Source organism: Poecilia reticulata, chromosome 2, assembly GCF_904066995.2.
Source record: "Poecilia reticulata chromosome 2, P_reticulata-male-v2, whole genome shotgun sequence".
Classification (NCBI taxonomy): domain Eukaryota; kingdom Metazoa; phylum Chordata; class Actinopteri; order Cyprinodontiformes; family Poeciliidae; genus Poecilia; species Poecilia reticulata.
The window spans coordinates 25,652,452-25,675,506 of record NC_088831.1 but is presented as its reverse complement, the minus strand read 5'-3'; the positions used below and the strand labels follow the sequence as shown (position 1 = coordinate 25,675,506).

The window sequence follows — 23,055 nt, the reverse complement described above, 5'->3', positions numbered from 1 at the left end:
CAGCAATGCCAGCGGAGGAGGATGAAGAGGGAAGAGAGAGAGAGAGTGCAATGGAAGCCGAGATGCTGCTGTAAAGACATCATTTTCATTGTGTACCATGGAAAGTGGTGGCAAAGCAAAATGGTAATGACAGTTAAGGCGTTTAGTCACGGACTTACTGAAAGGTACTGAAAGAAAACACCATCAATTTGATACATTCAACATTCTGTGAGGCACTGCCATTGGGCCTATAAGAACAATATAAGACAGCACAAAACTCAGTGCACCTGATGTGTGTGGGCAACATAATGCAATCTGCACAGGCATAAAAATAGTCCAACACAGAGACACACTGATGTAATTAGGAATGCAATTCTACGTCGAGCTGTCATAGCTCTATTTGTGTTTCCACCGCAGACCGGAGATGCAATGATTACATGCTAAATGTATGATTAAGAGTATTGATTGACAAGGAAAGGGCAAGGGTTGTTTTAACCATATGAGGATCAATAACTCCTGGGAGGAAAAGAGCCAACAGTGGGAGTATGGAGAGAAACAAACATGGAGGGAGAAAAACAAAACAAAGCGAGAGGACCTCGCTGTAATTGAGGCTCGTGTACGGATGCATGTCTAATCTCTGCTTGTGCTACACTGACGAGAAAACAATTTCCCCCTGCTGCAAGAGGAGAAAAATATCAAGCATTTTATTTTCCCCATTCCGCCAAAGATCCTATAAAAACTACTATATTTTTACACCATAGGTATGCACAGGCATATAGAAAGTGAGCAGTCACAACACTAACATTTCCAATATGTTGCTAAATGATTGAACTTGCAATATCTCCAGATATCTGAAAGCATGAAGCCAGTATGAAATGAAAAATATAACTCTTATTAGAGGTAATGAGAATGACACCATTAAGTCTCTAATTAACACCTACAAAACCAAATATAAAGCACATCAAAACACCCAAAGGATATATAACAGTTAACCATTATGATTAAACAAAACCAAGACAATCTGTGAAGAAGGAAATGAGATGCACATATCTGAAACAAAGCAAAAATAAAAGAAACCAAGCTGATGCAAAACTCAAACAGGTGCATGGCAACCAAACAGAGACCAGGTGAAAGACACAGACTATTAGCTTTACTGTTAGCATCAACAGCTAATTAGGCTATTGATATTTTCAGACTCGTTGAAAATGCCAGGTAATTCCCCTGACCACCGTCAAGTGGTTTGTCTCCTTCTCATCCTGACTGGAGGGTTCGAGACATTACTGGAATTTAGGTTTTGAAAGCGTAATAAGAAACATTTGTTTCTTTGCCTCTGTCAAAGAAAGGCCCTGGAATCATGTTTTTGTAATTACAAGCAAAACGAAGGAAGAGAAAACACCAAAGGCAGCTTAAGGTTTGTCATGCAATTTTACCATATTCCTCGAGAAACAAATAATTTCAGGTTTTAAGGGTTCAACATCATCAGCCTCCAGTGAGCGATGTGCAAACCACACACTGATGTTCTGGATTCCTTCTGACTGTAACAAGGTTCAAACTGACCGTTTGTTTTCAGATATCAGTAAAATTGTGGTGTCCTTTGTCTATTTTGCCATTCTACTGTGCTCTGATTGTGTCTATTGATGTGACACATAAGTGGGAATAGTTAGAGATGAAGGCAGTGCTTGAAATGCAAAAACATAAACAAAATTGGCACATGCCATCTATCTTTTGCTTTGCATCCATACAGCAAATTCCTTAAACACATTTTATGCTCCTACCCCTTTAATTTGGATACACGAGGACATGCTCAAGAGTATGTCCGTCATTCCTCTGTGGCTGAAATCAAAAGTGTTAGAATCTCATTTTTTTTTATAATCAGCATCCCCTGTGGTTGTTAATGGTCACATCCTTATCTTTTAATTGGACAGATGGCTTTCTTGAATTTCTTTTCTTAAGGACACTGTTTAATGAGGGTGTTATTTAGAGCTTCCCAGCTGACCTTCAGACAGTCAAGTCACGATAATACTCTGCAGCTAGCTGTGCTCAGATTGAGGAAAGGAAAGCGAAGAAATAGGTATTGGACATGCCAATATTAGACATGCCAATATTGGACGTGCTGTCAACTAACTTGCGTTAGTTGACAGCACCAAGTCGAGGAGTCTAACATATAATAGTATACTGTATGTAATAAACAAATATAATATCCATCTTGTGGGGACAAAAGTACACACACACGCACGCAGCCTCCCCCCCCCCCCCCCCCCCACACACACACATATATATGTAGAAATATAATTTTTTTCCTGCAACATTTCATATGTTGAAGGTTCTGAGAATCTCTGTCCTCTGATCTTAAGCTGTTTACATCCATTTCCAGTTGAGTTCAAGTTTTCATATTGGCTGTATAATTTATTTTCTTTGAAACCAGAAGGTTTTCATGCCTGTGTGTTATATATCACAAGCCCTTTCAAAAGACGCTTCCAGGTAAGAGTTAGGCATCTTTTTTGATTGTGTGACTTCCAAGCGTAAACAAGACTCAGAAGTTATTTCTGATGAGAAGAGTCTGAAGGTAAGATAAATTATCCAACCTGCAGCATTTGTGCAACCAACAACAGGGTTCTTACTGTGAATTTGTTTGTCATTATTGTCTTTAGAAGAACAGCAAGATAAGACATGCGACTCAGATTTTAAGCATAGTTGCTGAGGCAGAACACCTGCGGTCCAACACTGCTGGCTATGTATTTTTTAAGTCACAGCTGTGCAGAAACTTATTATTTATGAATGAGAGATTTCAGAGATGGTTTATTTTGCAGGCTTTTTGACAAAGGCTACTGTCTTGTGATGAGTCAACCATTTCATCTTTCGATCACTATTAAGAATACCTGACTACATTTACCTGTTCATCCTCCCTTCAGTTGTACGAAAACTGACAGTTTCAATGCAGAAAATACCAAGAAAATACGTGATATTTTCATTTCTGAGTTTCTGAGTTTCACTGTTGGTATGTGTTTTTGGGATGATGTGCAGTGTTTTCTCCTTCAAACATGTTGTGTGCAATAACAGAGAACAGAGAAGAGTTTCTTTTTTTACCCTTACAGATTATATAGCAACAATGATACTCATCAGAACATTGAGAAATTTAGGAATCCATCTAGAAGCAATGCCATCAAAGTGTTTTGCAAAAAAACATTGCAAAAGATCTTGAGACAGCTTCTTATTTTCCACAACATAACATGCTATTTTTGAAGCATCTTGGTAATGAGAAACCTTTTTAAAGGCCATCAGTTAGAACTAACTCAGGTGATATTTGCACTGATAGGGACAGGATTTAATTTTTAAATACTGCCAGATATTAGTAATTTACTTGAGTTTCCCTGAAGTTTTGAATTTCCTGTTTTTAATGCTTTCAAGACTTATTCATCCTGCCATTCACCTTTAATTAATTCATTAATGGACATATGATTACATGTATTTGTGGCTTGATTGGTGTGTTGGTGTAAATCCGCTGCAAATTCCCATTAGTAACACACAAGCCAAGAAAAAAATATTACATGTTCAAAATTTGAGCTCACATCTTTATGGTGATACTTACAAATCAGACAAAAAACTGACTCATAATCTGTGCAGAAACAATCAACATGGCCAACATGGTATTTACTGATGAAGACAAAAATAAGGACGTGGGCACAGAGAAAATGGGATTCAAAACAATTATTTGAAGTACATTGTGTAAATTCCTCATTATTTGCTCAAATTAAGGCTCATCCTGTGACTACCAGAGTTCAGAAAAGAGACAACTAAACAAACAAAAAAACAACTTGTTATTCAAGGACAGAAACTACTCAAAACCGGAGGCTAAATTTCAGCTTTGCAGAGGCAGTTCAGGTTTACATGGTGAGGCAAAACTCAGCATACTGTACATAGAGAGACAAAATGATCCACGGAGAAAAGACCCAGATTTTACCTCTCCAAAGACAAGATTGAAAGCACTTACATGAGTGAGTTACATCAGTCGGAGTGCAAAGGACGACACAGCTTTGTTTTCCTACTTGCAATGAATGGTTTGCAGCAGCAAGCGTTGCTTAAGGGGGAACATATTTCAGAGCATTTTTTGAGCATTTGTGTGGTCTGTTTTGCGGCATATAATTGTGAGAAGCTAAGATTTTGTGTAATTTTTTTAAATAATTATTAGCAATATACAGGTTTATGTACATTTGGGGACAGCACAGCCTGTCATTGACACCAACATGAAAGAACCCACTCAACAAAGCTTTATCTCTTTTTAAAAAGAAACGCACTCGTACAAAACATGATTTGTGGCCCTTTATACTGCATTCTATTTTCTGCCATGCATCTTTTTTATGATTCATGTGTAAAATCAGCAATAAATTGAAATAAACAGCCTCTCTCTCTCTCTTTTTCCTTACCACGCTCCAAGCCTTGTGACACACATGGTGCTTCTGTTTTGTCTGTTATTTTTTCTTTATTTTTTAACGAAGAGTTTTATGTTTTAATCAGGCCATCTCTGAATACGGACAACATTCTTTTGTGAGTCAGGAGAATGGAGAAGATATGGACAGCACAACATTCCTAGTGATTTAAGTACTGTGAAGAAAGAAGATTTATCCCTCCAAAAACATGTTATTTATTTAACCTGTTTGTTTGTTTTTTATTAATTAGAGCCTCACTTCAAAGTGTGCATGAAAAGATGTGTGAAAATGGCTCCTTCTGGCTGTGCTTTTCTACTGGGAGACTAATGCCATCATTCATTCACTAGACCAGTGCATGAGTTAGAAAAGCAATTTTAAGACTCTGTTCAACTGTTCAACTGTTCAAAATAATAGCTCCTCTGACTTGCACTAGATTCACTGAAAAGAAAGTATGAGCTGTGAAGAACCAGGCCACTGTTTTCTGCTTTTAACAGGGGGATTGTGGGCAGTAGTGGTTCTCCAGCCCCCTTTGCCGCCACAAATTAAAACAAAATCCACTGCAACAACTAATCTAGATGTTCTTTCAGTGCAAAATTGACAAAAATTGTTTGACTTTTAAAACTTTTCATGTTGTTTGACCCCTTGTCCATTATAACCTGGGCAGAAAGCTTTGTAGCCCATATCAAAAATCAACACTGATTGTTTTGATTATTATGTTGTTTGACTGCAAATAATTAAAAACACTTTTTATTAATATGACATGTATTGAAGGCATGTCAACTTCGGGGTAGTAGGCTACCGAAAATGCAGGTTTGCTTCAATTTATAACCAAAAATATAACTCTTATGAATGGAGCGATTGTTCCAGATGAGGATCAATAATTGTGAGAACTTTGAGGCATATGCCGGAGTATATTAGTCATCCAGCTCAACTGTGAGTCTCCAGGATTGACAGTTATTCCTCGACAGGTGTTGAAACGTCTTCAGAGAAAAATTAGCAAAAGTCCAGCTGACTGTTGTCATAATTTAAGTTACAGTTTTCTCAAATACCACCAGTGATGTATTGGACTTCAATGCACTTTAAATTATTAGAAAGCACATTATGAAATGAGAAGCCCAACTTTGTTTTTTTTCCAAGGGTTTGACCTGCTTGAAAACTCGGTTTTAATATGCATTTAATAAAAGCAATCATTCATTTAATTTTGAACATAGTTTTCCTGCGATGTAAAACTATAGTGTCGAACCTATATCATCTGGAGTTACGTTGTTAGAGGAAAATCTGAGCATTTAGCGGATGAAAAACGAGCCTTTTGTTACCTTTGGACCGAGCCAGACAAACTGTTTATGTATGCTGTTCAGTGCAGAAGCCATTACACTCAATCATTATCACCACCGTTAAAGTTCAAATTAATTTTTAGACAAAATCAAAGTGCAATCTTCTTTGAATGAGCTCTTGAAGGAGACAGCAGGCTAATGGATTTATAAACCGCAAACATGCCTGACGAATAAACTGAGATCAGGCACTTGTGAGCATTTAAAGGTCAGGCAAAGTCATTCCTATAATGAGCAAGCGGGGAGTGGTAGCCAAGATGCAAAAGAGCTGAGACCAATAAATAGTCTTTAAATCTCACCGAGAGGGAAAGCAAGATTTTTTTGGGAAAAAACCTAAGTAGACTTGGATCTCTGTGCTTCTGCTGGTGTTTCCAGAGGAATTCAAATCTCCATAAATTATGCTCCCGCCCCCCTCTCGATCCCCATGCTTATCACTCGATTTTCCTTTCTCTTTCCATTCCATATGCAGGAGGGTTATAGAAACGTAGACCAGTGACTTTCAAGCAATTTGGCAGGCGTAGCTGTTGGATATGTCATCTCAAATACAGAGCTTAGTTTCACTAAACTCACAGGACTCCTAAATACAGCAGGAGTTTTTCTCCAGTCGTACACTTTCAGCTTCAGAGAAACACTGTTTAATTATTAAGTCTCACTTCAAAAGGCTTGAAAGAGGCAGACTTATAATTTTATTTCAATCATGCCCTCGTACAAGGACCGCTCGGCATAGATAATGATAATCACCGAAGACCGAGGGTGAGTATGTGGGTGGAGTCGGGTAGGTTGGGAAAGATTAATTGCAGAGTATGTAAATTTGGATTCGTCACATGCAGATTGATGTCACTTTTAATTGAATTTAAACAACATGAACTCTGGGCCCGCTTCGAGTCTGAAGGGACAGCTGGTGGTGAATGGCGATGAGGTGAGCTGGGAAGACCACGGACAAGAGGGGAGTGGGAGGAAGAGAGGTTACAGATGAGGGAAACACTTGAGATTATTTAAGGGTGAAAATGGTAGTGGATAGAGGCGTAATGCAATAATTAAAGTGAACATATCAGCCTTTGAAATCCTTCCTTTTCACATGTAAATCATTCACTTGTGGTCTACATAAAGTAAAACTGCAAGGCTTTGGTTTGAACTCCTCTTTATTGTAGCTCCACAGACCCGCTCATTTATCCCTGTTCTGAGATTAATTTTAGAGCAACTCATTTTGCTGTGAAACATTTCACACTTTTTTTTTCCCCATGTGTTTGACACCATTGGAAAACGTAGAATCCACACTTTCAGAATCTGTAAAAAAAAACTGAAAACACCCCAGAGGGAGATTTCTTCCAGGTTTTGTCCTGGCCCGTCATGAATATCTAACATCCTGAGGTTACGGAACAGAACTTACATATGTTGACTTTCTAAAGCATCCACAACTGAGAAACCCTGAGGTATCTCATTTGGTGCAGTTTGATGGGACACTCATACATTATACATATAAACATTTTATAATGATGCACACATTGTAACCAATGCATTTGCATTCCGCTTCTATGCTCTGGAACAAACCCTGACTCCCTTTGAATCTAGACTAAAAACCATCTGTTTAGAGTTATCTTTGAAACATTGACCAACATTTCTGATGTAATATTGACTGGTTTTTCTCAATTGTTGACTGTGTGGCATCTTCTATGACTTTGTATTTTTGTGTTTTTATGATGTAACAAACTTTGAACTGCTTTGTTGCTGAAATGTGCTACACAAATAAACGTGGTTGATTAATTGATTTGTATCTTTGAATTAACTATTTTAAAGAAAACGTTCCTCTGTAAATCTGCAGCATCACTTACTGATTCATGAGTCTTCTGGTCAGATGTAGTTCTTAAAGTTTTGATGATTCCTTTGACAAGACAGAACCCACAGTTCTTTATTAATTACAATATTTATTGAGAAAAAAGGTTTATATTACTTATTTGATCACTTCTGCATCTGTTGTCTCTCTCACTAGAGAGGCGAGAGCTGCAACCTGACACAAAGTTGGGTGGAAATTTCTGACATCTGCTGCACTTGCTTTGCTGCATTTGCTCCTGTATGTATTCAGTGCAGCCTGCTATTTAGATCCAGGACAGAAATTAGGTAACAGCGGGGCCACTGCGTTTGAAAGCTTTTCACTCAGAACAGTCAAACCTGAACTGTTTGATTCAAGATAATCCTAAAAACTTTATTAGAGTCCCTCCCTGTCTCGAGAACTCAATATTGTGTATCGTATTTTCTGGGGAGATTGTTGTGTTAGAATATTTGACCTGAAACTAATGAGTCATTAGAATCCTGGTCTTCAACGTAAAGGCTTTATGTGAGCATTCCCCAAGGCTGTTCTCATACCCAATGTTTTTTTTACACACTAGATGAGTATGACACTGACAGACAGTAGGCTATGCTACTCCGCCGAAGCATCAAATATTTTACAGTGTGCAGCAGCCTCCCATGGGTGTGATGTGCACAAGCAGGATGTGCATGCCACACTTGTACACATACATGTCGATGCAGACAAGAAAAGTCAACTGCCTGAGTAACACTCATCTCAGGTGAGATTTCACCGTCTCCTCTCTGAGGACCTTTGCAGAACGCGGAGCGGTGTGTAAGAGATCACGACTGGGCGGCACGCTGCTCAACGGCATACGTGCAGCATGTTTACTCATTTCGGAAATGGAAAGGAATTCAGCTAAGAGCGAATCCATCTCTTTTTCTCTCATCTCTTATCTTTACCCACTTTCTCCTCTTCCATCCCTTCACTTGTGCACCACAAGTGCTGATCGCCACCTCTCTATCCAGCTGTCCATCCTTCTTTAGCCTGAAATATAAGGAGGTACAACAGATGGACGACGTGTGGATGCCACAGCTCTCTTTCCCTGTGTTTCTTTTGACTGACTCTGCCTCTTTCTACAACATCGCCTGAGATTACATCCAGCTGCCTCGGTAAAAATCGAGTTTTCACTTTAATAAAAAATAAATAAAGTAAGATGAAGAAAGAAACACATCATATCCTCATGCTCACATAAGCGGACACAGGCAGCAATGTTTTATAAGGGTAGGAAGTGGTCATGTTTCTGAAGGTGACCCTCAGAAAGAGAAACGGTAAGGAACCTTATACAGCAAGGAGATCACAACTCTACTCCCTAACTCCACTCAAATCCGTAGACACAATATCTAAATTTAACACAGATACTCTTAGCACATGCAGTATGCATGCTGTTCATTTGGAAATAAAAGATACAAAGCAATCGATACCAGCCGTTTCTGCAGAGGAAGTTGAATTCATCCACAACACAACCTTGTACAGCGAGTTAAGAATAAAGCGCAAACCCCACCATAAATATACATTTATAAATAAACTGTCAGTTATTTTATTTTCATGCATTAATATGTTTATGCACAACACATAAAGCCAGGTTCCCGAGGGTCACCCCACTCGATGCAGATGCTCCGTGAGCAGTAATGTGTGGCAGACAATTTCTTTCCCCGAGCCCGATTCCTCCTGCCCTCTCCACCTCCGATTCACTGTGCCAAACGGTACATTTACATTGGCCATAACCTCAATAACCACGCTCGCGGGCGATGCTGAATGTGCATGCAGACGTTTCTGCTGTGAGGGGATTCAGACAGAGGTATAATGGGAGCAACGGATAGAAGCGTACGCCCGAGGCATCCATCAAACCGAACGACTCCATTACAGTAAGTCCGACAGAGGCAAACGGTAATGTGCACTGTGATAAACACTGGGATAATAGTCTGTTTATGGTCGCGGACACACCGTTTCTGCTGGGAAACACTGGCAGCGAATGCAGATAACAGGAGTACCAACCTCTATCTTTTTTTGCTATTTCTATCTCTTCTCCTTTTGCCGTTATCGGTTACTTTCACTCCGTTGTTCTCTTTATCCTCATTCCCATTCTCACTGTATTATATTTTGCTTCCCAGAGAACGCGTAGGGGACCTGCATACATCAGCGTAACTGGGCTTTTATCTGCTGTTACACTGTTGTGGCGTGGTCATCACAGCTGGAACGAGGCCTGAGAGAACCATAAAAATGAGCAAAGAATGATTCAGACACGCAATAAACAACAGACATATAAACCCCCAAGTTACGTATGAAAAGGAAAAACGAAATTGCGCAAAAGTATTTAGAAATATGGTGGTTCGTAAGCTAATTTACAACTCCTAGAAAGAAAGAAAACTTTTATGTGAAGTAGGGGAATATACCTGCATTAATAAATACATGTTTTTAACGCAATCAGTAGTGGCACAAATATTAATACGACTAAAAATACTTTAAAAAAATAATCATAACTGAAACATTTTCGAGTTTCTAGACACTTTTTGTTTACATTCACAACTTTCCATATACCTAGGGAATTATTATAATGTTGTACTCTGACTCTCTGGACAAACCACAAAACCATTAGAATAAAACTGAACTTTTCAGAAAGAAACACTCAAACTGGGTCTGGTGTGAAACAAAGATGCAACATGTGGAAAACCAACTCATGCTGATTGGTAAGTTTGATTTTAAGTTGAATTCACCAAACAAGCCAAAACTTGATGTGGGATGAAACTGAACGGTGAAAGAACGCATGTACACAGAAAGGTACATGCGTATCTGTGATTTCAAGTCCCTAAAAGGACGAAGGAGTAAAATAAATGTGAACTAATCTATGAGAAACAAAAGTAAGAAAGTCGCTCACTGTATACAAGAGAATACACAATAAGGCAATAACTTCAGAGGTGGAAGGTAAATGTGAAAATATATGTACAGAGAAAGCAAGGTGAAACAGTTTTACTAAATACTGACTTCATAAAAGTTTGCGTCGACTAAACCTTCCAGTGTACTGGTAAGAGCATTTTAAATGCACCATGATGAAAACATAAAATAAAGCAATGAGGCGTGGCTCCCCATTGGCTTTAAATTTCTATTAACCTGAGTCGCTTCAGTTCTTGATTGAAGAGGTTCTGGATCAGCCTGATCAGCGTGATCCTTTGTTTATGCCCATAGTTAACCTCTATTACAAGGCTGACCTCGTCTCAGATATAGCAGCCCTGTCTCCTCTTTTATATAGTCGAGCAAAATGAGAACAGCAAACACACACATACATATACACACACATGCACACACACACACATATATATGTATACCTCACTCAATCTGGGGCAAGACAGGGTCGGAGTAAAGGCTAGTGTTTATTGCACAAAATTCAGGATCAGTTAAACTTAATGACCTCCTTTATCCTCCTGGCCTATGGAGGAAGGAAAAAAAACAGTAAAACATTAGTACCTAGATCTTAAACATAGTTCGGCCTTTTATACTTGCTGTCTAGGCAACGGTGGTTTAACAGGATGTGATAAAATGTGGGTAATCGCACGCCCACTTGAGGGGATGATGGTGTGGGTTTATTAAAAGAAATGAGTCCATGGTGAGGATGAGCTAATCTGATTCTATCTGGATACCAGAGCTGTAAAGAGGAGGTAGCACACTGTTGTAATAAGGTAAAATGCTATATAATAAGACAAAATGGTAACAAATAGTGTATTTACAGAGTAAACAAGACTGCAGCTGTATGTGGTATGGTACAAGTTTTTATATATTTGAAAAAAGTGCTGGTTTTAGTTCAGATGCTCTTTATTTACACTTTGCCTACTTTTATATTGCGCTGCTTTAGTAATAAAACCTTTACATACATTTTTATTAGCTGCCACGTAGACCAAGATTTCAAAGAACTGATTTTAATCAACCAAACCTGAGTAAACAAAAAGATCTAATTCAACAGTTAGCAAACCAAGGCCACATAACAAGCGCCAAAAGGTTAAGCTGAGAATATTAAAAGCTAACTCAATACGGCTGTTTTCTTCTTATTTCTCTCTCATGTTTATCAAAGTAGCCACTCTCCCATAGTACTTTCCATATCTTGCATTTTACATTAGATTTCCCTCCCCTCTTTTTCCACTGTTTTTGTTGCATCACATAGAGCTAATAAAGAGTGGAAATGAGAAGGTTCTTTTCCTTTTACATCCTCTTTTTCTACCTCCTTGTATTAAAAATGTAGAAAGCATATTTATACTTGTATAACTTTTATGACCATCCTCATAATAAAAACTAAGGTCATTCCACCAAAGCCAGTGAACATACAGCAGAACAGCCAAAGGAAGCATAATATACTGTTGGGGCATATTAACAACTCATCATGTAATTGAAAAGGTAATTCAATTGAAAACGTGCAATTCTTTATGCACAGTGATATATTTCAAGAGTGAATTTCTTTAAGTTTTAATTATTATGGCTTGGAGCTATTGAAAATTAAAGCTTTAGTTTCTAAGAAATAAAAGAAATAAAAAATATTTTTATTACACAATCATGGAGGAGAAGGTCAAGCTGATTCGACACATGAGTGACAGACAGTCACTGACACCTGAAGGGCAACAAACCAGAAAAGATAACTGCAAGATAATCTGGCTGTCTATAGACAGTTTTATGCAAACACAATCGAGTAAAATTGAGTGAAAATGCATGATAGAAAAAGGTGATCAATACAAGAAATCAGGAGAACCATAGAGTCCCAACAAAATCATGACAAAACGAAGTGAAGGGATGGAAAGACACAGAGTACAAGCTGCTTGACATCTGGTGCAAAATGTCTATATTTGTCGACCAAGAAGTTTTACAGAACATCATGTTTCCACTCTGTTGACAACCCTAATAGATTTGCTGACTTCTTTTTTTTCCCCTGCAGGACTTGTTACCCTGCCATCAACCTCCCAAAAGTACCAGTACCTGCTTTAATGAGCATGAAATCACTGTGCTGGATTGATCATTATACTTTGGCTAAAACTGAAAGTTGAGAGGTACCAGACCCAATAGCCACTGGTTGATCTACTCTATGCAGCTCTGGTGTAAAGATTTGTGCAGAAGGAGACCCAGTACATATTCTGCACATTACACACAGACATACTATAAAGTGTGCCAACATTTCAGCATTTAAATTCTTTTTTATTGGTCTCATGCAATATTCAAATTTTCTCAGGCATTCTTTTGAGTTTTCATTAGCCGTAAGCCTTAATCCTGAAACTATTTACGTATTCTAATTTATTAACACTGCCAGCCACTGCCAAAAAGTTTACATTTCCACATTTACAATGAAAGCGTTTAATCCACATTTAATCATTCACAATCATCTACCATTTGGTGTATCCGGAGTGTAATTTCTGTAAATTACAGGGTCCGTGAATTATTTTTGAACAAAACTTTCATTGTGGCGATGACTGCTAAGTTCTGGTAAATGCAAATCTTTACCAGTAATGTAGCAAAATTAAAGACACACACCACATGGGGCAGGAAGGACAATAATTCCCTGGTGAAATATAAGTGTAGCGACCTTTAAGCTGCAACTAACAGACCTTGACGTGTGATAAAATTCTGTTCTCCCAGGTATGAATATATGTCTGGATATGTTTGCTGCTCCTATGGAAGCACTGATCACTTTGCCAACTTTGGCATGATAGTAAAAAGACCAAAACTAGTATGTCTGCCCAGATTTAGCCATCCTTGGTGTAAGTAAAATTCAGGTACTTGAGGTAAGCATTTTGATCCAATAGTATCAGCTTGCATAGATGAGATGTCATTTAATCACAAAAGAGTAATAATCAATAATAGGATGAAGAAACATTCAAAAATTCTGGGTTACTAAATAAAATATTTAAAAAAAATCTGAAATAACTTTAGAAGTCTGTACATTTTCACAGGATCTGGCATCTTTATTGCTGATTAATTCTCTCTTCTAGCTTTGTTTTTTATAGACTAGCCAACCACGATAATTGGACAAAAGCTGTGTTGTGATTTATTCTGTGACTGTAGAGTCACCCAGCCTCTGCATTAAAATACAACAGCTGTGTGTAAGTAGAGATGCACAGAGAAATCAGCTCGTAATTGAAGTCGGTTTTCCACTTGGTCATATCAACTAGTGACGAGCTGATGGAAAATACATAATGTGATCTTTTTCCAATCAGTAAACACACCGTCGTGTTGCTCGTACAACAACAATCTTTGGGGCAGCGGTTATTACTGCAAGACGACTGGAAGAGGTTCCAGTGTGAGTAATGTTTTTAAAAAATGAAATCAATGAAAACACAAATTGTAAAAAGCTGCCAAAAGCACGGCCATCTATCTTATGTTGTAAATTCATGCCTAAGGTGCAAACTTACTCCATGTTAACTTCAATGGATGTTAAAGTTCTCCAAAGGATACACACAGATGTTTACGCGTGAGAATGTTAACTGTGCTATAATATCCTGAAGACAATTAGAAATTCTCATCTCTGGGGGCAGGCTGCAAAGTGGCGCAGTTGGTAGAGCTGTTGCCTTGCAGCAAGAAGGTCCTGGGTTCGATTCCCAGCCTGGGGTCTTTCTGCATGGAGTTTGCATGTTGGGTTCTCTCATGACTGTCGGGTTAATTGGTTTCTCTAAATTCTCCGTAATGTGTGTGTGCATGGTTGTTTGTCCTGTCTGTCTCTGTGTTGCCCTGCGATGGACTGGCGACCTGTCCAAGGTGTACCCCGCCTCTTGCCCGAAACGTTCGCTGCAGATTGACACCAGCAACCCTCCCGACCCCAATAGGTGTTAAGAAAATGGATGGATGGAGCTCTGGGGGTGGCACATGGTGCAGAGGCGTACAGCAGGCCCCTCATGTTCAGAGGTTATTAGGCCTTGAAGATGCAATCTAGAGTTCGATTTCCAACTTTTGGACCACAGCTGCACGTCCTCTCCACTTGCCTTGCCCATTTCTTGTCTAACTACTAAGAATAAAGGTCACTAGTGCCACAAAATTTTTTTTTTAATTAAACTGCAATAATTCTGTATCTGTTTTAAAGCAGACTGCCATGTTTCAACACATGTAACTACCACCACCTGACTTATGGATGTATCTATTAGTTGCATCTCCTCCTTGCACCTGTACAAGTAATGAGGGAAAGAGAAAGAGATAGACGGCCACGCTTAGAGAGTAAATCTCTTGACCTTGTGCCTGGCTCTTTAGCGCTCTGCGTGAAGGGCTGTAGCTTATAGCCTTAAATATTTCAGCACTGCTCGGCTGTCTGGAAATTGCTGAGCTAGAAGGAGAAATGGGGGCCAGGTAACAGCGTTCAGCCTCCCCCAACAATTAACACAGCAGCAGGGCATCATTGCTTTACACAGTGGTAAGTCTGCAGGTGTGTGTGTGCGTGTGTGTGTGCATATATATGTATATATTTTTTTACACCACTTTGTTTTCCTTGAAGTGTTTAATTTTAATTCTGTGAACAAATATTATGACCAGTAGATTGTGCGTCTTCATACCAGTCACTGTGAGTTCCGTCGTCCTCCTGACAACAAAGCCGCCAAACTGGATTTCGCAGGTGTAATTCCCAATGTCGTCCTCCTTAACTTCTTGAAAGAACAACTTGTCTCCCCGCTGGAAGATAGTGGCCCGCCACTTTTTTGGACGGCACTCCTACGTAACGGAGAAGGACAGCCAGGTTAAAGTGTCTCACATTATCTTTAAACAATGATAATACCTCACTTGGAAACTGGCAATAAAGCGATAGAGAAGTACATCGAACCGCAAATGGCAAAAACAATTCTTGTTATCAGTTTGAAATATTAGACCTAAACACTGTTTGCAAACTCCTGAAAAAGTATTGATGCCAAACACTTTTTCCTCGTTTTGTCACATCACAACTCCCGACTTCAATGCACGTTATTGATATTTTATGTCCTAGATCGCCACAAAGTAGTGTGTAATTTTAAGATGGAAGGAAAATGATGTATGGTTTTCTAAAACCTAAAGAGCTAAAAATCTGTAACATGTGGCGTGCATTTGTATTCAGGTGTCCTGAGTCAATAATTGGTAGAGCCACTTTTCACTGCAATTAAAGCTGAAGGCTGTGCAAAACAGTTCAAGCTCAGTCAGATTGAGTAAAAAGCTTCTGCGAAAGTCAATTTTCAAGCCTGGCCTCACATCCTCGATTTGATATAAACTTAGATGTGGACTTTAACTGGGCCACTGTAACACAAAAATCGAATTTGATTTAAACTACTCTATTGTATAGCTGGCTGCATACTGTTTATGCAGACCCTCCTGCTGCCAGTGACCCCAGGCCTCAGTCTCAATGAAGTATTTGTTTTCTGGCCCACACAGTCATTTGCATGAAGACCAGAAAGTTCACCCTTTACCTCCTTTAAACGGATATTCTTATCACATACGTGTACCGTGTCCTGTGTATGACTTAAGGCAAACTGCAGACAGACTTGTTAGGGTTTTCATTAAAAATAGTTTTCTGTATTGCCACTCTCACATTAAAGCAAGATCTGCCAACAGATTCGCCTACCTCAACAGTGGATCTATTCAGCTTCTTGACTGCTTCACTGGTTAATCTCATCTTTAGAAGAGCTGTATTGTACTGAGATTAATGTAGACATAAGTCTATTTACAGATTAGGTTCTCGCCTGAATTTTATTTAAGGAAATCAGAGTAAAGGGGACTGAATCCACATGCACACCACACGCTTTTAAAATGCCTGAATATCAAGTACGCAATACTTTGTGCTGGTCTACCAAATAACGCACCCCCCCAAAACACAACACCACATTTGATTTAACGTGACCAAATGTGAACAAATGTGAACAAGTTCAAAGAGTGTGAATAAGTTTGTAAGGCACAGCAAAGCAGAGTTTCATCTTCATCACTGGTCGTTTTTCAAGCTCAACACAAAGTCTTTGGAAACGGCATGCAGCTCTAAGCCACTGGATAAACTGTTGCAGATGCATGGATTGACACTGACAAAATAATTCCATATTGTAAAATGATCGGGCTTTGCCATTATCCTTCTTATCTGATTATGATTTATTGCACTGAACTGAATATTCTCCTTTCAATATTCTACTAAAGCCACAGAGGAAGGAGAATTTTATTTACAGAAGTCTCTTCTGGCACAATAAGTGTGTTTGTTCTGCTTCTGTGCAAATGCGAGCGTATCCGTGTGCAAGCACAATGAGTGACTATACGACACGATCCGCTCTCCAGCTCCTTGACGCTCTGTCGGGAAGGACGACGATTCTATTCTATCCTTGCTCCCGGCAGCTTCTGAATTCAATCACACAGGCTCCACCGAGGTCCAAATAACTCTGGGTCCCAGCACTCCCAGTCATTACCCAGATTGTAATTGAATTTTTGAGAGAACTTGAGGTCAAGCCTGGCCAGTTAATCTACTGCTGATCTGCCTGTGATTAGTTTGGCCTCCACCCCTTGGTTGGGATGCACTTTGTTGTCCGCAGGCCGTGCCTGACCTGGGAGAGACAAGGACCCACGAGGGAAGGAGGGGGGGAGAGTCAGGGTGCAGGAGCGTTTGTAGGGCATCGAGTCTTTCCACGGGGCACAAAGTGACATTGCACAATTTTATTCTCATAGAAGTTTTGTGCTCATTATGAAAGTCACTGCTGTGGCTGCCATCTGCACAGTGCTTATTCTCTCATCGTCTCAGAGGGCTGTGTGGACCACTGCAAATATAGCTCAAGTAATTGCCCACATACATAATCTGCCTAAGTGATTTGGAACTGCATTTGCGACAAGGCTTTTAAATTTAAATGGCAAATAAATGAGATGGAAAAAAAAAGAAAGCCTTTAAAAATATCTTCTAGTTGTATGATCACAAACACGGAAACCTGCTGTTGCTCGTTTCAAAAAAGCATCGATATCCATAAAAAATTCAACCAATCTTGAAAGATTAAACATATAATACACTCTCTTTCATTCACCAAAGCCTACCTTGTACCACGTGATTTCAGGCTCCTTCCCAGGTTCAACGTAGTCATCTATTTCTGGACATAGGATGTGGAACCTCTTGCTGAGCTCAGCCTTCTCAGTTATTCTCATGTTGGAGTTGTAGCAGAGGTCTGTGTCATTTTCAGCCACAGCCAGAGCCATGGAGACCTTCATGCAGTACGTAGAGTTCCTGTTGGTAGAGAAAAAAAACACCAATTGAAGCATAAACGTCAGAAAAATGATCATCAGTGACTGCTTCTTATTTAATGGATAGGACCTCTACACTGCCAGTCACATCGGTTGGTATGTAGCCAAATCAACAAAGACACAAAATCAACCTTCTTCCATTGCCGTCTATCAAATTTTACAAAAACCTGAAGAGTCAGAAGAGTGAGGAACAGAGACTGTAGGAAAGGACTCAGAAGTCTGGATGATCCAGGGAGGTTATGCAAACAGCAATGGTGAAAAATCCCTTTCTAGAATGTGAAATGTTAGAAGACAACCAGTGATTACATCTGTTTTCAGTGTTAAGCTATGCTACATCAGAAAAAGATGTATTTAATAATTTTTAATATTCAGATCTTTACCAGGCGTCCAAATAAATGCGTCCAGTACTATACCTCGCATTACATCACCATGGCTACAGTTACATTCTGAAATAAAAAATAAAAAAAAACACTGTCTTTGATGTCTTTTTAACCATCTGTAATGCTTCAGTTTATTTGTTTTTTTTTCAATCTCCCTCTTTTAACCGTGCGAGTGTGAGCTTAGAGATAATGACGCATTCAGCAGCCTTGTACAGTCAATGCCCAACGCTCGCGAATACTGTTGGATTTATGGAGAGAGCCGGGGAATGCTAATCAGAGAAGTGAAAAATGCAGAGACGGCCCCGCGTAGAAGGGAAAGCTGCTTGGTCATCACAATGAGTCAGTCTTCACTGCTTGTCATCCCCTTTTTGTTTCCCAGCAACCATCAACACTCAACCCAGCTATCTAGCTTTGCTATCTAGGAAAGAATAATGACTCTCTCCCTCTCGTTGCTGTTAATGTCGTCGGTGTGTGTCACCAGTGACACAGTGCGATTCCAGAGCTCCTACTTTCCCCAGCAGTGCCGCAAGATTTAAACTACAAGGCTGAAGGCATGCAAACTGCTTTGCTGCCATAATGCTTTCCGTTTTTCTGGAAGCATTTCCGCAAAATTTTGAAGCATTAATTCGGGCAAAGGTTCCTGTTCGGCTTTACGATGTGAAGCAGTTATAGTTTTCAGATTACAATTCATGCTAGACTTTGTTTATTGTAATAAAACATGGGTGATTCCCTTTTATAGTAAGAGAGTGCTAATCACAGAAAAACAAGGAGATGGAGCTTATAAAAAAGCTTGATTTTCTTGGTAAGACAACTTTCTATTTTTCAGATTTAAGATGTTGAAAGAAACATTTAAAAAAAAAATAGTTTCACCAAACGGCAGCAAATCTCCCAAGGTATGCATTTGCAAACTGGATTTTTTTATTATTATTATTTTACTTTTGAAGCAATGGCTTCGTCCTTGCTGAACAGCTTTTCTGCCTATTGTAGTTCAGACTTCCTTTTGCTGTGGATTATAAAACCGTCTTACCAATCAGAATCTTCACATCTTTAAAAGGACATTTGCTTTTGGTTGAGGGGGAGATATCCACATTTCACACAAACATGCAACCATCTCTGGGACACAGAACCCATTAGTTGCCTGAACAAAAAGTTGGATGGTCTGGAAATTGAACCCTAAGATTGACTGGATCTGTAGAGGTCCAACATTATCTTCTAGATATATTGCCATATTTCTTTTAAAGCATTTTTTTGCACTTATAAAATACAGCCACAGAAGTGCATCAAAGTAAGTCAAACACTGTCAAGTGATCTATTGAAATTTCACAAAGCCAAAGCATTGGGCTTTCCCAACATTTCCAAAAATATACTAACTTTAGTCCATGCAAACTTTAGACTTTAAAGAAAGTAATAAATAATCTCTAAACTATGTTTCTCTGCTTCAGAAAATGTAAATAAGGGTTAGGGTTGTTTACCCCGACTGACAAAACAGCAAAGTTAAGCCTAGTGTAATTCTAAGAGGACATGAATATATTTTTATAAACTGTACATAAACATCTGTTTTCATATTTATATTGGGCTCCTGCTCTTGATTCTGACTCTGAGGGTCAGAAGGTTGATGGCACATAAAACGGGAAAATAGGAAAGAGCATGTTCATGGATAAGATAATCGATATGGAAGGTAGCCTGGTTAAAGATGCCCGAGTTATGGATGTTCTGGAGTATATCTTTGACTTTCTTCTCAAAAGATGCTATTGAGACTGGAGGTGATGCAATACTGGAGCAGAGTGTCAGTAGCAGTATCTGGCTCCATATTATGAAGAATGGATCAACCCTCAAAACAGCCCATACTTTGCCTCCGTCGTCTGCCCAGACTGGCTGTGATGTGACTCGGTCAGTCTCTTGGTCGTAGGACTGTGAGAACAGCCATGCAGGCTTTCGTTTCATTTCATTAGATTACATTTACAGCTGACCAGATGCTCCCATTCACTGTAAATGACATGGTTTCATATGATATACTCAGGTTATAGAAGCAATAAGGGAGTCACCTCTCCCATATAAACACCTCTGACCCCCCCAGGGCCATAAAATACAGAGACACACACACACACAACGATTCACGCAAACGCACTCACACTCAAAAGACAAATGTAGCTTTTGTGTAGCTATGGAAGATTGGTTTGAGATAGCAGTGAGGGGGAACAGAGGGAGAATAGCTACTTGAATGAGGAGAGGAGATACTGTGTACCTCCACACAGGAGATGACTAAAAGGGCATCTGGAAAATGTAGGAAGAAAAGTAAGATGGAAGATATTGCAAAAGAGCACTGCCCTCATAGAGTTGAATTTGAACATTACTGACTCAATACCTTCTATCTAGGGAGGAGAGAGTGGGAAGTTGCAATGTAGGCTTGCAGAGTACTCTTGGATGATATAGAAGAGAACCAGGGAACAGAACTTTGTTAATACACACTAACATAACATAAACCTTGACACCTACATACAGTTAAGTGGAAAAAAGAGACAAGAAAATGTCTTATTTAGGTGTTGGGTCACCAAATGTTCCCATGCAAGTAGTGCCTAAGCACTGATTAGACAATATTTGCCCCCCCTGCTGGGCGCTGAAGTGCAAACAACCTTGGCATAAATTGAGAGAATAATTAAGTTGAGTAAAAGTATATATTTTTTAAACATAATAGGCACATAAGAGGTTAAAAAAAACCTGCAACGAACATTTTTCACCACTTTTTTTAACCTACACACATGCCATAGCTCCAGTCTACGAATCTGAAACATTTATCACAGTTTCTTTATATTGGAGGGGAAAAAATACACAGATTTAATAAGCAGCGAAGTCCTGAATCTTATCCAACAGGTGCCATTTTAAATCTCTGAATAATTACAAGGCATTCATACGTTTTAAAAGTGTTATCTGAGAGAAGAAAAATAATTAGGGCTCTGCCGGAGAACCATTACTCTCACAATTTACTTTGTCTTTAGAAGCTGGGGGAAAATTTAGTATCTTCGTCTAATCCATTTCTTTCTTAAGTTTTTGTTATTCTGGTGTTCTTACACCAAAAAAAAAACTGATAAAGAAAATTAAAGCCCAGTATAACAGTTTTCATCACGAGCTAAAAGCATCCTGAAAAACTATTTGCCCAATTGCAGATTTCTTTTTTTTTCCTCACTAAATTTTTATATCAAGCAAATCTTGAAATCACACAAAAAGAAGTCAAATAACAACAAAGAGTTGTTCTTAAAGTGTAATTTAAATTATTAATGAAAAAGAAAAATACAAACCAATCTCGCCAGGTGTGAAAATAGTAACTACCTCCAAGTCATAATCACTATTTGTTTTGTTATTGGTGATAACTGTCACTAATAGTTTATGATAACAGGTAATGAGGGATCTTCATACTTTCAGAAATGTTTAAATTCAAGCCTAAAAGCAGCCTCAGACCATTACAATACAACCACTTTTGACTAAATATAATATTTTACTCTGAATTGTTGCAGTAGTTTTTCACCTGATACAACAGGACACAGAGTTTCCAACACAATCAATTTTTGTTTTCAGTAGTCTACACAAAATAAATATGCATTTTTTTGTTTTTTTTTGTTTTAATATTCATCACAGGGCTGCACAGTGGCGCAGTTGGTAGAGCTGTTGCCTTGCAGCAAGAAGGTTCTGGGTTCAATTCCCGGCCTGGGATCTTTCTGCATGGAGTTTGCATGTTCTCCCTGTGCATGCGTGGGCTTTCTCCGGGTACTCCGGTTTCCTCCCACAATCCAAAAACATGAGTGTTAGGTTAATTGGTCGGTCTAAATTGCCCGTATGTGTGAGAGTGTGTGTGCATGGTTGTTTGTCCTGTGTGTCTCTGTGTTGCCCTGCGACAGACTGGCGACCTGTCCAGGGTGTACCCCGCCTCTCGCCCGGAACGATAGCTGGAGATAGGCACCAGCACCTCCCGACCCGACTGAGGGACAAGGGTGAAAGAAAATGGATGGATGGATGGATATTCATCAGTGTTTTTGGCAAGCTGGAAACATAGTTTTAGTTGTCCTTTTTGGTCGAAAAGATGCATCAAACTCTTATTCACAGCACTGTAAATTAATTCAGACAAATCTAGATAGTCTACAAGAAGATATCTGGCCTAGATCTCTTTGCTTTTTTTTTAAAGTCTGTCCAGATAGTTCAGATTATTCCTAATATACATCAGAATTTTTCAGATTTTCTCACTGCCGCTTCACAAAAGCCCAATTTAAACTGCTTTGGTCTAAAAATAAAAATAAAAAGCTCACCAAGGAAATTAATATATGAAAAGATTTGAATTAAGGAAAAAAAATATATAATGAATAGAACACATTTGACCTTTTTGCAAAAGTGTTAATACAATCAACCTTTTCCAGAGAGGAAATATGAATTCATGCTCTCCAGACCATGCAATCCTTTGCTCTTAATAACGAACTGAATTTGTCATGCTTTCTCTAATGCACTTCTTGACTTGGAAGTGGTTTTCTAATGTTGACCTTTTCTTCCTCCTTTTCACCATTTGTCAGTTAATTGAGCAGTGTAATATTTTAGAGATATTTATTCTATTGCCGTGTTTTTGCACCGTGTTTTCCTTGGAGCTTCTCTGCTCTTACATGTCTGAAGTGTGGACTGCACACCGGGATGCTGATTATCTCTGTTATTTCATGCCTGCTTTATTTTTGCTCCCCATGCAGATGTAGATTTCATCCGAGTGCTTTTTTCACTACAGCCTAAAATCATGCATGTTAAAGCAATTGATGAAACCTAATAACTTGGAGTGTGAGTGTGCCTCTGTGTTGGCCCCAGGATGGACTGAAGCTCAGTCCATAGTGTACTTCACTGTTAACTTCAATAACAGGCTCCACCACCCCTAAACA

At 39.0% G+C, this 23,055-nt stretch overlaps 1 protein-coding gene across 4 annotated transcripts in view; it reads right to left on the bottom strand.

The window, feature by feature from the left end:
- Positions 1–23,055, bottom strand: part of il1rapl1a (interleukin 1 receptor accessory protein-like 1a) — a 206,813-nt gene that overhangs the window by 85,548 nt on the left and 98,210 nt on the right. For all 4 annotated transcript variants that reach the window (XM_081601649.1, XM_081601650.1, XM_081601658.1 and 1 more), the window contains exons 4-5: positions 17,565–17,751; positions 15,098–15,251 (exon numbers count right to left, since the gene is read on the bottom strand). In XM_081601649.1, the coding sequence (XP_081457775.1) occupies positions 15,098–15,251; positions 17,565–17,751 (341 nt within the window). The remainder of the gene's footprint in view (positions 1–15,097; positions 15,252–17,564; positions 17,752–23,055) is intronic.